General features: G+C 51.3%; 3 protein-coding genes across 3 annotated transcripts; 1 reads left to right on the top strand and 2 right to left on the bottom strand.

Annotated features, from left to right (window-relative positions):
- Nucleotides 1–489: 489 nt before the first annotated feature.
- On the bottom strand, nucleotides 490–7,472 carry KIAA1191 (KIAA1191 ortholog). The gene is made up of 7 exons (XM_066559845.1): nucleotides 7,365–7,472; nucleotides 7,091–7,281; nucleotides 5,696–5,819; nucleotides 4,409–4,533; nucleotides 3,132–3,238; nucleotides 2,707–2,843; nucleotides 490–2,254 (listed from the first exon to the last, which is right to left on the bottom strand). The coding sequence occupies exons 1-7, from the start codon at nucleotides 7,390–7,392 to the stop codon at nucleotides 2,046–2,048; spliced, it is 921 nt and encodes a 306-aa protein (XP_066415942.1). The 5' UTR covers nucleotides 7,393–7,472; the 3' UTR covers nucleotides 490–2,045.
- A 618-nt stretch (nucleotides 7,473–8,090) lies between these two features.
- NOP16 (NOP16 nucleolar protein) lies at nucleotides 8,091–10,341 on the bottom strand. Its single transcript, XM_066560153.1, has 5 exons — nucleotides 10,196–10,341; nucleotides 9,947–10,058; nucleotides 9,287–9,356; nucleotides 8,691–8,797; nucleotides 8,091–8,454 (listed from the first exon to the last, which is right to left on the bottom strand). Exons 1-5 carry the CDS (start codon nucleotides 10,300–10,302, stop codon nucleotides 8,311–8,313), a joined length of 540 nt encoding a protein of 179 aa, XP_066416250.1. The 5' UTR covers nucleotides 10,303–10,341; the 3' UTR covers nucleotides 8,091–8,310.
- Nucleotides 10,342–10,443: 102 nt separating this feature from the next.
- On the top strand, nucleotides 10,444–11,441 carry HIGD2A (HIG1 hypoxia inducible domain family member 2A). Its single transcript, XM_066560149.1, has 2 exons — nucleotides 10,444–10,596; nucleotides 10,772–11,441. The coding sequence occupies exons 1-2, from the start codon at nucleotides 10,482–10,484 to the stop codon at nucleotides 10,936–10,938; spliced, it is 282 nt and encodes a 93-aa protein (XP_066416246.1). The 5' UTR covers nucleotides 10,444–10,481; the 3' UTR covers nucleotides 10,939–11,441.
- Nucleotides 11,442–11,500: the final 59 nt, after the last annotated feature.

Genomic DNA, 11,500 nt, shown 5'->3' with positions numbered 1-11,500 from the left:
ATCTGTTCCATGACTTTCAGCTCAGCTTACACTCCAGGAGCACAGGGAACGCCAGCATTCAGAGCTCAGACTTCCCCAGCCCATCAGCAGCACTTTAAAGGAGAAGTTAAAAAGACTACAACAGCACCAGAGGGGAACTGGACATCTCTAGGGAAACACCAGCCTAATTCCCACACCTGTGCCCACCTCCACAGTACACGTGGAAACAGCACACAAGCAACAAGAGACAAAAATCTCAGGAACATGAATTTGGATTGCTCAAGAAAACACAAAGATGCCATGTTTAGTTTCATCTGCACAAGCCCTAAGACAGAACTGAGCCTGGCTGTAAACCCAATCTCCCTGTGAAAGGGGAGTTTGTGGGCAAGTATTTCACCTTAGTGAGGTGCTGCCAGAGCCTGATCCACCAGAACCTTGACCCCACACTCACTGGACAGCCCCAAATTTCTCCCACAGATGCTCTGCCAGCACCAACACGCACTGTGGACCTCCATTCCACAAGGATTTTATTGTCCTGTAACAAACAAAACAAACATACACATTAGGAGACATGAATACAGTCAACAAATAAATTAATGTCAAATGAGAGCCTGATTGCCAAGGTGCAAATGAGTGGTGACAGAACTGCTGGTTTGGGTGGGGGACTTTCACACAACACATCACTGGCAGTGCTGCTGAAGCTTGAGAGAAAGCAGTGCTACAAAATGTGCTGCTTCAGAGGGGCCAGCAGCCAGCCAAGGAAACCTCCAGGGAGAGTGGTTGGTTTAAGTGAGAAACCCCAGAGCTCAACAGTTACCACCTGTTAAGTAACTTCTGTAGAATGTCCTGGCAACAGAGAAGCTTCCACTTCCAGATGCAAGGCTGCTGCTGGCTGAGGGACTCTGCAACACCATGGTGAGATCAAGAGCAGACCTGAGGAGACCCACTTGCCACAGCACAGGTGAGGATTCCAGAGCAATGGTGCCTATCATGCTTAAGGGATTAGATGGTAGGCAGGAGTTCCTTCCACTTTCCCTGAAAGCTGGTGTTAGCTGTTCCCAGGAACTGGTTCAGACTAGGTCAAGGATCACATCCAGCTGTACCTTGGCAGGGAGGAATGTTCAGCCTTGGTCTGCCCTCAGTCCTTCCCCAGCCCTGCAGAACACACTTAATGCTGATAAAACAAAATACCCTGTCTGAGAAAGTTCCCAGAATCTAATACATTCCATACAATTCTAGGGAAAAAAAAAAACAACAAAAACAAATCAAGCAGCATCCAGAGTGCCAGAACACGTGCAAATCTTCTGTCTAGGACACAGGACAGGGCTGTTTTGCAGAACAGAGAGAGGAGGATTACTTGCTTGAAAATACACCAGCTTTGATTACTTCCACCTTCTTAGAGGAACATGAAGAGTTGGAAGAAAAGGAATTCTTCCTCATTACTTCAAAGCTCCATTAGATTCTGCTCTGTGCCTTTCCAATGAGAGCATCTTAGAATAGTCACTAGTCTCTTTTCCCTTTAAAAATATTCCAAGAACAAAAAACATGGTCACACTGGCTAGTGAGAGAGTGCCACATTTATACTGACCTACCCCATATCCCATCTTCCTTCTGGCAGTTGATGGTCCAAGTTTTCAGTCCTTGCTGGTTCACATTGTTTTCTGCATGATCTCTTGACAGAACCAGTCCTCCTGTGGGTCCTTCAGCACTGAGCAGGACAAGACAATCGGGTTCCAGGCACACAAGCCAGGTGCTCACACACCACATGGAACCCTGTCCAAAAAACCATGGCTCAGGGTTTCACTGTGGTGGGGTGTACTAGGAAGCACATCCAGAGCAGCCTGGCAGCCCAAACCAGTGCAGTGCAGCAGACAGGATGGTTTACATTGGTTTAGGACAGTGTAGGAGTTTTTCCAAGACTGGCTTTAGCAGGACAATCAGGACTGTTTCTTTTTCTGAGATGAAGAGCTGGAAAAGGAGACTTTCCTACTTTACTGCAGCACACAGGACAGGGAAGCAGAGCCTAAGACACCCTGTAGCCTGCTAAAGACACTGGAAGCTTTCCTCTAGAACCCAGTGGGAGTGAGCACGTTCAGATCCCGAGGCTTGATATTGTGGGAACGTGGAGATTGTTTCCTCCCATCTGTGCCTGGAATGTCCATTTTGGGTGGCTTGAAGGTGACTGGATCCTCTGTCATCCTTGTAGCCTGAGCACGCATCAGCTCCATTGGGGATGGCTTCTGGGCACCCTTATAGGACTGAATGGTAAATCCTCCTGATGAAAAAAAAAAATCACAGTAAAAACCAGGAAAACCAGTCAAATCCCCTTCCTACTGCTGCCAGGAGTGAGCAGTGTCACTGACACTCAGCACCACAGACAGCCTATGCAAATTCCAACAGCTTTATATCATCTGAAGCCTATTCCACATCAGGGGTGGACACTTCCAGTCTTGGTTGCATCACATATCAGAGAAAGAGTAAAAAGCTGTCACCCTCACACCCTGCCACTCCCACTGAAACTCACTGCAAGTTATTTCTACTTCCAGATCCTTGGAACAGGTTTTACCCAACTGTTCTATTTTCAGGCACAGAAATTCTATGACTAACACACATTCCCAAGGTGGTCCTGGAGATTAACAAGGCAAGCAGGAAAAGATTCCAGAAACAGCCAGCAAGTGTGTTGTGTGATAGTTCCCCCCTTGGCAAGGCAGATTTTCAAGGACATACCTGCATCACTGGCTGATTTCTGGACAGCTCTGGGTCCAAAAAAGCTCCATCTTTCAGATGACAATCTGTCCCCACCACCTTCCATAGCAAAGTCTGAGCCAGTGATAGAAGTAGAGGATCCCTGACTAAACCAACCCCTAAGGAAAAAAAAATTAATTGAGATGTTTAAAACCTGAGAATAAATACTTCAAGTGACCCCACTATGCCAGGAAATTTTCATGTAGTCAAAAGGGGTAATTTAAGAAATCCATCCAGGATAAACTATGCATGCTCAAGCTCCAGAGGCTTCCAACATTTGGATCTACCAAACACAAATCCTCACCAGGCTCTGAATTTCACCCTGTGCAGTCCCTCACAGGATAAGAAGGTTGTTTGTAGCAGCTCCCACCCCAGCAGCCTGTAGGAAACCAAAGGAGGCAGAGTACCTGCTTCTGTGCCTGGGGGAGGAGTGGGGGGTGCTGCTTGGAGTGGACTGAGCAGAAGAATTCTGTTTGTCATCTTTTGTTGTGTCTCCATTCTGCATTTTTAGGTTCTGTCAGGAGAGGCAAGAGAAAGAGAAGCAACACAGCTTAAATACTGGACATGAGGAACACCCATTTTTAACCAAAACCAGACGATTGTTTCTATCACAGGTGAGAAAGAATAAGTGTCACCACACCTAAAGTTGTATCCAGTATTACAATACCTGCATACACCCCCATGAGTTTCTCTTCACATCAAATATTAGCATTTTTAAAGTTCACTTTAGGCTACAGAAAGAACACCAGCCCTCATAGGGAGGTTGTGGATGCAGCAGAGCTCACTTCAGCTACCTGGTAACTGCTCTAAATGCCACAGCATCCATTTGTTTCCAGCACTAATCAGAGCAACAAAGCTTTCAGTTCTCTAATGAGGCTGAGACCAGCTCTCAGAGAAGGTACAAGATCAGGAATACGAGACCCTGTGAAGCAATTAGTGTACACCAGCATGGAAACACTGCCCTGGAACAGAGATGAACCCCTTCAGGGCACAAAATAAACAGGAACTGGCTGTATGCAAACCATGTTATTTACAAGCTGGACAGTACAAACTGAACTTTGAAGAAGTCATTTGAAGGGCAGTTACAGTTCAAACACAAAATACACAGGGTACCTTGTAATGTTTCCTGTGGCCATTCAAGCCACACCAATGCAATTCATCGACGCAGTTACTGAGACTTTGGCCTCGTGGGAGGACACTGCAAGAGTTGACTATTAAACTCCAACTGCAATTTTTTAAGAGCTCAGCAGCCCACAGTAACATGTTCATTCAAGACTTTTGTTTTCAGTAAGACACATCTGGTAACTTCCACAATGGAAATGTACAGTTTACAAGTTCTCTTTGGACACATAGTTACAGAATTCAACTGCAGGGCACCATTCAAAAGTACAGCAAGAAATTCAATTGTGTAGGGTTGTCCCCACTTGGAAAGACAACTGTCATAGACTGATATGACAGTGAAATGTGACAGATTTGAGAATAAAAAAGCTGTTTCAAAACTACTGAGGCTAATTTTAATTTTAAAATACAATTGGGTAAACTTTACTACACAATGAGCTAAAAGCCTTCAGAGGAAACAGCTTAAGGAAAGTTTTGGCAACACACTCCAGAAAGTTATGTCACCAGGTAAATGTTAAACCAGACCCTTCCTACACAGAGAAATGCAATGGAAAACAAGCCTTACATGGACTGCCTCAGCCACTCGGTGGTACTTGGTCTCCTCAGTGGTGAGGCCTTTGTGGGGTGTGTAGCCAGCTTCCCTCAGCCCTGCCTGCTGCTCAAAGCGCTGGATGCTCTCCTGAGTCTGCTCTGGAACACACAAGAGCACAAAGTCACACAGAAGTACCACCACAAGCAGTTCTAGCAACTGAATGCAAACCCCTTTTTTCATCCTTCTCACACTGTAACAAGCTGAGGCAGAAAGATGTAGCTGGTGAGATATTCTGACATGCCAACCACCCTGAGACAGTGAGATGAGCAGTGATTTGTCCCAAATCACCAGACATACCACAAATGCAACACCTGTAATTAATCCCATCTCACCCCAATACTGCATCACTCCCACTCACAACTTCATAAATCCAGGAGAACCCAATAAGTTGGACATTTTAAGTGGCCCACTGCATTCAAGGGAGCCTTGCAGGTCATGTTTTAAAGACTCCCAGTGATTTTAGATCAGGTAAAATAAGCCATTTCAGCCAGACACAGAGCCAGCATCTAATACACTGATATCAGCTTCAGTTCTGAAAAACGTAAGCACTCCCTCCAAACCCCAGCATAAGATGTTCATTCCCTGGTGGAACAAGGAGAAAAGTCAAAAGGAATCAGGGCACAAAAAGGTTAGTGGAAAAGCCCACTGTCTTCTTTAAACCAGATAACAATTCCTGGTTTTTGTAGCTGCTGAAAGAAGAGGCAGCATGGACAGATTAACACAGAAATAATTCCTCTCATTGCAAAAGGGCACATCTTCTCTGCAAACATAACTGACCCCATTTTATTTTAAAGCACCATGGTTCATGTTTAGAAGTGTTGCAGTTAGCAAGGCAGCTGTTGCTATTAACAACATCAATGCCTGAAGTGCTCCATTAGCACAGTGTGTCAGCTCCCCTCACTGCCTGGGTTAATGGTAGAGCTCTGCCTGTCATTCAGAAATAGTTAATAATAGTTAATAATCAAACAGAGCAGCAGCAGCCTCTGCACTCCAGCAGCATGGACTGCAGTGTCCTGTCAGCAAACAACAAACTCTGCACTCCTACCCCACTCCTGGAAACATAGAAGAACCACATGTGGCCTCTTCCCCAGTTCCTTGCTTCCTTCTAGAAACATCCTCTGAAAAAAACAAACTCACACAGCACCAGAGCAGAGCCAGTCTGAACCCAAGAGTTCTCCAGGAATTACCCTGAGGCATCAGCAAGCTGGAGCCCCCTCAGTGCCCAAGCCACACATGAGAGAGTGGGAGGTGAGCTCTTACTTGTGATGAGGGAGTTCATGATGACGTGAGTGGCCTTAGCCTTCACCACAGGCACCTTGTTCACACTTTCAGTGGATGATGAAGGAGTTATGACAGGCTTCATGTTGGCATCCCCTTCCTCATCCTGTGGGGAAGCAGCAGGGGATGTTTTGAGATGGGGAAGTATCTCAGCACCTGGCAAGGAGACATCTCTAACTACACAAGTGAGACAAGGTGCTGCTCTGGCAGCCAGCCTTCATCCCATGGGAGAAATCCCTCCCCACAGTGTGCTGTGCACACTGCAGCAGGAGTGGTCAGAACCTTAGAATTCATAGCAATGAACAAGTGACTTGTATCCAACATCTGAGCACCTACCAGGCTCAGAGCAAACAAGCTGTAAGTCCAAGTACAACAAGGTCAACAGGCAAGAAACCAGAACATCTGTTCTTCTCCTAAATGCAAACTGGACTTCAAGGTCAACTGGGCAAAAGCACCAAGAGCACCTTCCCAGGCAGCTCAAGCACCAGCTGTTCACAGAATGGCAGTCACAGAGCAGAGCCTGGAGTGAACAACTTGTTTTCCCACCTCATGACTTACATGTTTCTTGCTCAGTGTGTCCAGTGGTCATAGATCAACCACTGGACCCCAGCAAAGAAACAGAAAAGAAATGCTAGAAAACAAAGTATCCTGTGAAACACTGACTTCCTCCACCCAACACAGGAGTTCCCTACTGGAGAGGGTTTTTTTGTACCAAACCACAACTTTTTGGTTGTGGTCTCCCACAAGAGATTTAAAAACCAAGGAGGTTTAAAGTAGAGGTTAAGCTCATAGAGATACAGAATTAAGTTCTTCCATCCAACAACATTTAGCTTAATTTCAAACTTAGAAAACAGCCTCTAAATTTAAAAGGGCTGGTCCTGCACTCAAAGCACAGAATCCCAGCATGGTTTGGGTTGGAAGGGATCATAAATATCATCCAGTTCTAGCCCTCTGCCATGGTGGGGGAACACTCTCCAGTACAGCAGCTTGTTCAGAGCTCCCACCAACCTGGCCTTGAACACTTCAATGGATGGGGCAGCCACAGTTTCCCTGTACAAACTGTGCCAGTGCCTCACCACCCTTACGGTAAAGGATTTACATCCAGCCTAAACCAGCCTTATGCTCTACTTTAATTACACCTGGTTGCTGGGGTTTTTTTAACCACGAACACGGACGAGACACTCAGCACACGTTTGTCCCATCCACACCTCCATGTGCCCATTGCAAGGCCAGGCAGCAGTGCCGGGCTGTGTCCCCAGCCCCTCCCGAGGTTCCTGCTGCGAGGGCAGGAGGGGTTTAACGACGGGGGGGATGCCAGGAGACGGTGCCAGAGCTGCGGGGCACCCAAGGACATGCCGGGGCCAGTCGGGCCCGTACCTTCGAGAGCTCCTGGTACTTGCGCTCAGGGATGACCGGCTGCTTCCAGAGCACGCTGGCGCACAGATCGGCGGGCGGCGGAGTCATGGGCGCCGTGTCCTCCAGGGCATCATCGTAGCTGAAGGCGCGGCGTGGAACGCCGAGGGGCAACGACATCCTGCCCGAGCGGGGCCCGCCGCCCGGCTCCAGCGCTGCGGAGAGAGCGCAGCGCTCAGCGCCCGCCGCCGCCGCCGCGCCCGACCGAGCCCGGCGGGGAGTGGGTGCGGAACCTTACCGGGAGCGTCGGGCTTCCCAGAGCTCATGGCGGGGGCTCAGCGGGGCTCGGCGAGCGGCAGCAGGAACAGGCCCGGAGCAGCCATAGCGGAATCGCCGCGAGTCGCCTCAGCCGGAGGCTGCTTACGCCTGCGGGGGCGCTTTTATAGGGGCGAGGTCTCGCGAGATGCGGTCGTTTGGAGCGGGGTACGCTGGGAGCTGTAGTTCAGGTGGGGAAGGCGGGGTTTGCCGGTTTACCGGGGCCCCAGCGCACCCACGGCCCGGTGGCGGGGCTGGGATCGTGTCCTGCCCACGTGTCCCGTCCTCCTGCAGACAGGAGGTTGCTGGGTCAGCCCACAGGGCGCTAGGTCCTGGAAAAACAATCCTGGAAGCTGGCAAGCCCATCAGGAACAAGAGTATGTGGCAGAGAGTCTCACTGTGACACCCTTTCTACAGCTGCTCCTTCCTCTATCAATGAAAGGGTGACCTCTCTGCTGCCCTCCAGTTTCTCGGCAGGAAAGAGACCCCAGTCTACTCTCCCAAGCTGCAGGCACAAGGGAAGACCACAGCACATGGCCCTGCTCCAACTTACACTGCCTACAGGACAATCAGCCAAAGTCTGAGTGCTGCCCACACCCAGCCCTGTCACCGCAGGGGGGGACACGTGTCCAAGGCCAACATCACCAGGAGCTCTCCAAAGCAGGACTGCACCAGGCAGGAGCTCACAAACAAGACACTCACAAGCAGCTAGAAAGAGTACTTTATTTTAGCAAAGCTGAAGAAATGCTGGCTGCCACACAGAAAGTGAGCAGAACAGCACAGTCAGTGCCAGTGCCAAGAGTCTTTCATGGAGAGTAAAACCCTCTCTGCCTAGTGAAGGTTCTTCCTCCAGCCCCAGAGGCTTTTTCAGTTTGGAAAATATTCATGTCAAGCCTTCACTTGCAGGTAAACCTGAGGAAAAAGAACAGTCACTGCACTTCCATTTTTTCTGGCTTGAGTGATGCAATGAAATTCTTGTACTCCTCAGGATAGAAATTCTTGTACACATTGATTTTCCTCTTTATCTGTTTGGGAGTATCCTGGTAGTAGTTCTTCTCATCCCGAGCCATTTCCTGTGACAAAGGAGAAGGTAAGTCAGGGGAGCAGCCCCAAGAGCAAACACCAACCCAGCCCACCCACAGCAGTGTGATCACTGCCTGACTCAGACAGGGAGCTGGCCACAGTTCAAAGTGGTTTTTTCCCTTAAGAATCAGCTAACTGCAAAACACGATCCAGGACAGAGAGGATTAGCAGTTCTCATGCTGTTGCTGGGAAGATCCAGGAGTGAATCCCTTGCTCTGGAATGTACCTTGTAGTTCTCCCCGTGGTTCTGGATCATGTATCTCACATAGTCAATGAGGTCCCGTGAGAGTGTGTTCGACTTCTTCTCAGGGAGGCTGGCCTCCAGTTCCATCTCTGGGCAGAGGGCAGAGGTAGCATGAGGGAGGGGAAGGAAGCAACAACACCTCAGAGATCCCCAGCCTCTCCCCAACGTTGACTCCAGCCACACAGCTTGGCTGCTGGTGCATGCAGGGACATTTCCCAGCAGGATGGTGCAAGAAAATGGCCCAGACAACATCCAGGCCTGCACTGCAGCTCTTCTCCAGCTCACACAGGAGCAGCAGACCCTTTCAGCCCAGGCTGCAGTGTGACTGCTCAGAGCTGCCCAACCCACCACTGAAACACCAGACACTGTCTCCATGGCTTCTTGTCACCCTGGAGCCAAGCACCAGCACATCTCGCAGTGATAAGAGCCCTCTCGAGGCTGCAGGGACAAATACTGTGGAAAAGACATGCTCCTCCACAAGGCTGGATAAGAAACAACATCCTTCCCTACCCCTGGCACAGCACAGGGTGACAAAATAACCCACAGGGGCTCAGGAGAAGCCCAAATGCAGCACTGACCATTCACCACGTACGGCTTCCGCACTATTTTCTTTCCTGGCTGTTGTCCATCACTTTCCACTTCCATCCCCTGAATTATAGCAGAGAAAACACAAATTAAGAAAAGCACAATTGGAAGACTGCTGTGTCCCCACACACATTGTTCTCAAAACTCCAAACTGTTTCTACATGGCTGCAAGGGGCAGGAATCCCAGATGGCTTAAGCAGAGTTTTACTTGTGCCCATAAACTGGCTTGTGGGCAAGGCTGTCAGCTGAGAAACGCTGTGTGAATGGAGACAAATGGCAAACAAGGTCATTCCTACTTCTTCCTTGAGCTTCTTGGGGCCACCTTTCACCTGAAAGTGTTGCCCTCTTACGCAGATGGGCCTGGCTGGCACTGCTGTACACAAAGAGCCCTTCTTTGTTATCAGGAACAACTTCGCTGCAGCGTTCCCAACCCCCCCTGTCTCTGGCAAGTCCCAGGACGGACGTTTTTTATATTTGTTCTAAAGTCCATTATGTTTCGGGAGCGCTGTAGCTCGTTCCCACGCCAGGATCTTGGTGAGATAAGCGCGTAGATCAAGATAAGAAACGTGTCCACTGCCAGAGACTTATCCAGAGTCACCTGCCCAGGATACCTCCCCCCACAAAGGAGCGGCCCGGACCAAACCCTCCCTTACCAGCAGCTTCTTCGGGATGGGGACAGCCTTGTTGGGATCCTCGGCCAGGCCCATGTCGGCCAGGTTCTGCGCCACCGACTTGTGCGGGTCCCAGGCATGGCGGATGTGCGAGCTGCGCGGGGACAAGCGACATCACGGCCGTGTCCCTCACCCCGCGGCCGTGCGCGTCCCCCTCCCCGCCGACACGTGCAGCGGCTCCCGGCCGCCCTGCCCCAGCCCACGCCGCTCCCCCGCGTCCGCGGCGCTCACCAGGCGATGCGGGGCGCGGCGCGGCGCCGGGCGCTGCGGTAGAGCCGCTTGCGGTTGAGGTTGTAGGAGTATTTGTGCCGCCGGCTCTTCCCCTTGGCCTTCGGCATGGCGGACACGCGCGGGCTGGCCACGGGGCTGCCGCGCCGGCCCGGGGCACCACGGGAAGTGTAGTTCCGAGACAGCAGCGCAGCGCGGTAAGTGCGCGCGCCGGACTGCAACCCCCGGCATGCACTGCTTCGGAGGCGGGGCTACGGCAGCCGGAAAGGGCCTTGCTGTCACCTTGGCCATGGCGGCCGGGCCGCCCCCGCCGCTGGAGCCCAGCCCGCTGCCCACGTTCCCTGAGGAGGGATTCGCGGACAAGTTCCTGCGCAAGACCCGCGAGAACCCCCTGGTGCCCCTCGGTGAGGGTGGGGCGGGGGGTGGCTGGACGGAGGCGGAGTGAGGGGCGCGGGCCGGCGCGATGGCCGCTGGTGAGGGCCGGTCCCTCAGCCCCGGGCCGGCTGCCCCCGGGACGCGCGGCCCGGGTTTGGGAGTGCGGGGGAAGCCGCTCCTCACGGCCCCCGTCCTTCCTCGCAGGCTGTCTGTGCACCGTCAGTGTCCTGGTCTACGGAATCATCTGCTTCAAGAAAGGCAACACTCGGCGCTCCCAGCTGATGATGCGGGCGCGTGTCATAGCCCAGGGCTGCACCTTCGCCGCCCTGCTGGGGGGCATGGCGGCCACGGCCTTCAAATCCCGACAGTGACATCGGACAAGAGCGAAGCTGCGGCCACGGGCAAGTGTCTACCAGCAGCCCTGGCTGGCAGGGTGGATCCTGGCTGGGGATGGAGTTTTCTGAGAGACTGTTGTGATGTCTCGGTACAGCCAGTTCTGGAGCACTGGGAATGGGGTGAATACACTATGTGATTAACATGTAATTTAGGCTGTGGCGCTTTTTTTTGTTTCCCCAAGAGCTCTCCTGCAGCACTGAGGCTGCACGGCACTAAGGCTCACAATCCCTGTTAGACTTGTCCCTGCTTGATGCTGTCACAGGCTGATAAAATTGTGTCTTCTTGGTCATGGTCTGAGGTGTGGTTGTAGTCAGGCAGTGACCAGCATTTGAGAAATGAGCTGCCCATGAGGAAGGAACTACTGCTTATGGCTTGGTCCTGACAGGACAAAGTCCCTAGGCAGCGGGGGAGGCAGTTTGGAAGGTTGTGTGAGCTGTGTAATTAAAATCGGTGAGTAATAAAGTGAATTGCAGCAAGATTCTGACTGATACTGGATTGCAGAGCACTGAGAAGTCATAACAGTAAACAGTGCAGGGA

Source organism: Molothrus aeneus, chromosome 15 (assembly GCF_037042795.1).
Source record: "Molothrus aeneus isolate 106 chromosome 15, BPBGC_Maene_1.0, whole genome shotgun sequence".
NCBI lineage: Eukaryota > Metazoa > Chordata > Aves > Passeriformes > Icteridae > Molothrus > Molothrus aeneus.
This window is presented reverse-complemented; position numbering and strand designations above follow the sequence as displayed.

What these genes read in the sequence shown, in the direction of transcription:
- HIGD2A (XM_066560149.1), top strand. Translation starts at nt 10,482, where the DNA reads ATGGCGGCCGGGCCGCCCCCGCCGCTGGAGCCCAGCCCGCTGCCCACG. An exon ending in GAACCCCCTGGTGCCCCTCG is followed by an intron (nt 10,597 to 10,771) that starts GTGAGGGTGGGG and finishes CCTTCCTCGCAG; the next exon opens with GCTGTCTGTGCACCGTCAGT.
- NOP16 (XM_066560153.1), bottom strand. Translation starts at nt 10,302, where the DNA reads ATGCCGAAGGCCAAGGGGAAGAGCCGGCGGCACAAATACTCCTACAAC. An exon ending in GCCGCGCCCCGCATCGCCTG is followed by an intron (nt 10,059 to 10,195) that starts GTGAGCGCCGCG and finishes GTCCCCGCGCAG; the next exon opens with CTCGCACATCCGCCATGCCT. An exon ending in CCATCCCGAAGAAGCTGCTG is followed by an intron (nt 9,357 to 9,946) that starts GTAAGGGAGGGT and finishes GCTATAATTCAG; the next exon opens with GGGATGGAAGTGGAAAGTGA.
- KIAA1191 (XM_066559845.1), bottom strand. Translation starts at nt 7,392, where the DNA reads ATGAGCTCTGGGAAGCCCGACGCTCCCG. An exon ending in TGGGAAGCCCGACGCTCCCG is followed by an intron (nt 7,282 to 7,364) that starts GTAAGGTTCCGC and finishes CTCTCTCCGCAG; the next exon opens with CGCTGGAGCCGGGCGGCGGG. An exon ending in TCCCCCAGGCACAGAAGCAG is followed by an intron (nt 2,844 to 3,131) that starts GTACTCTGCCTC and finishes TTTTTTCCTTAG; the next exon opens with GGGTTGGTTTAGTCAGGGAT.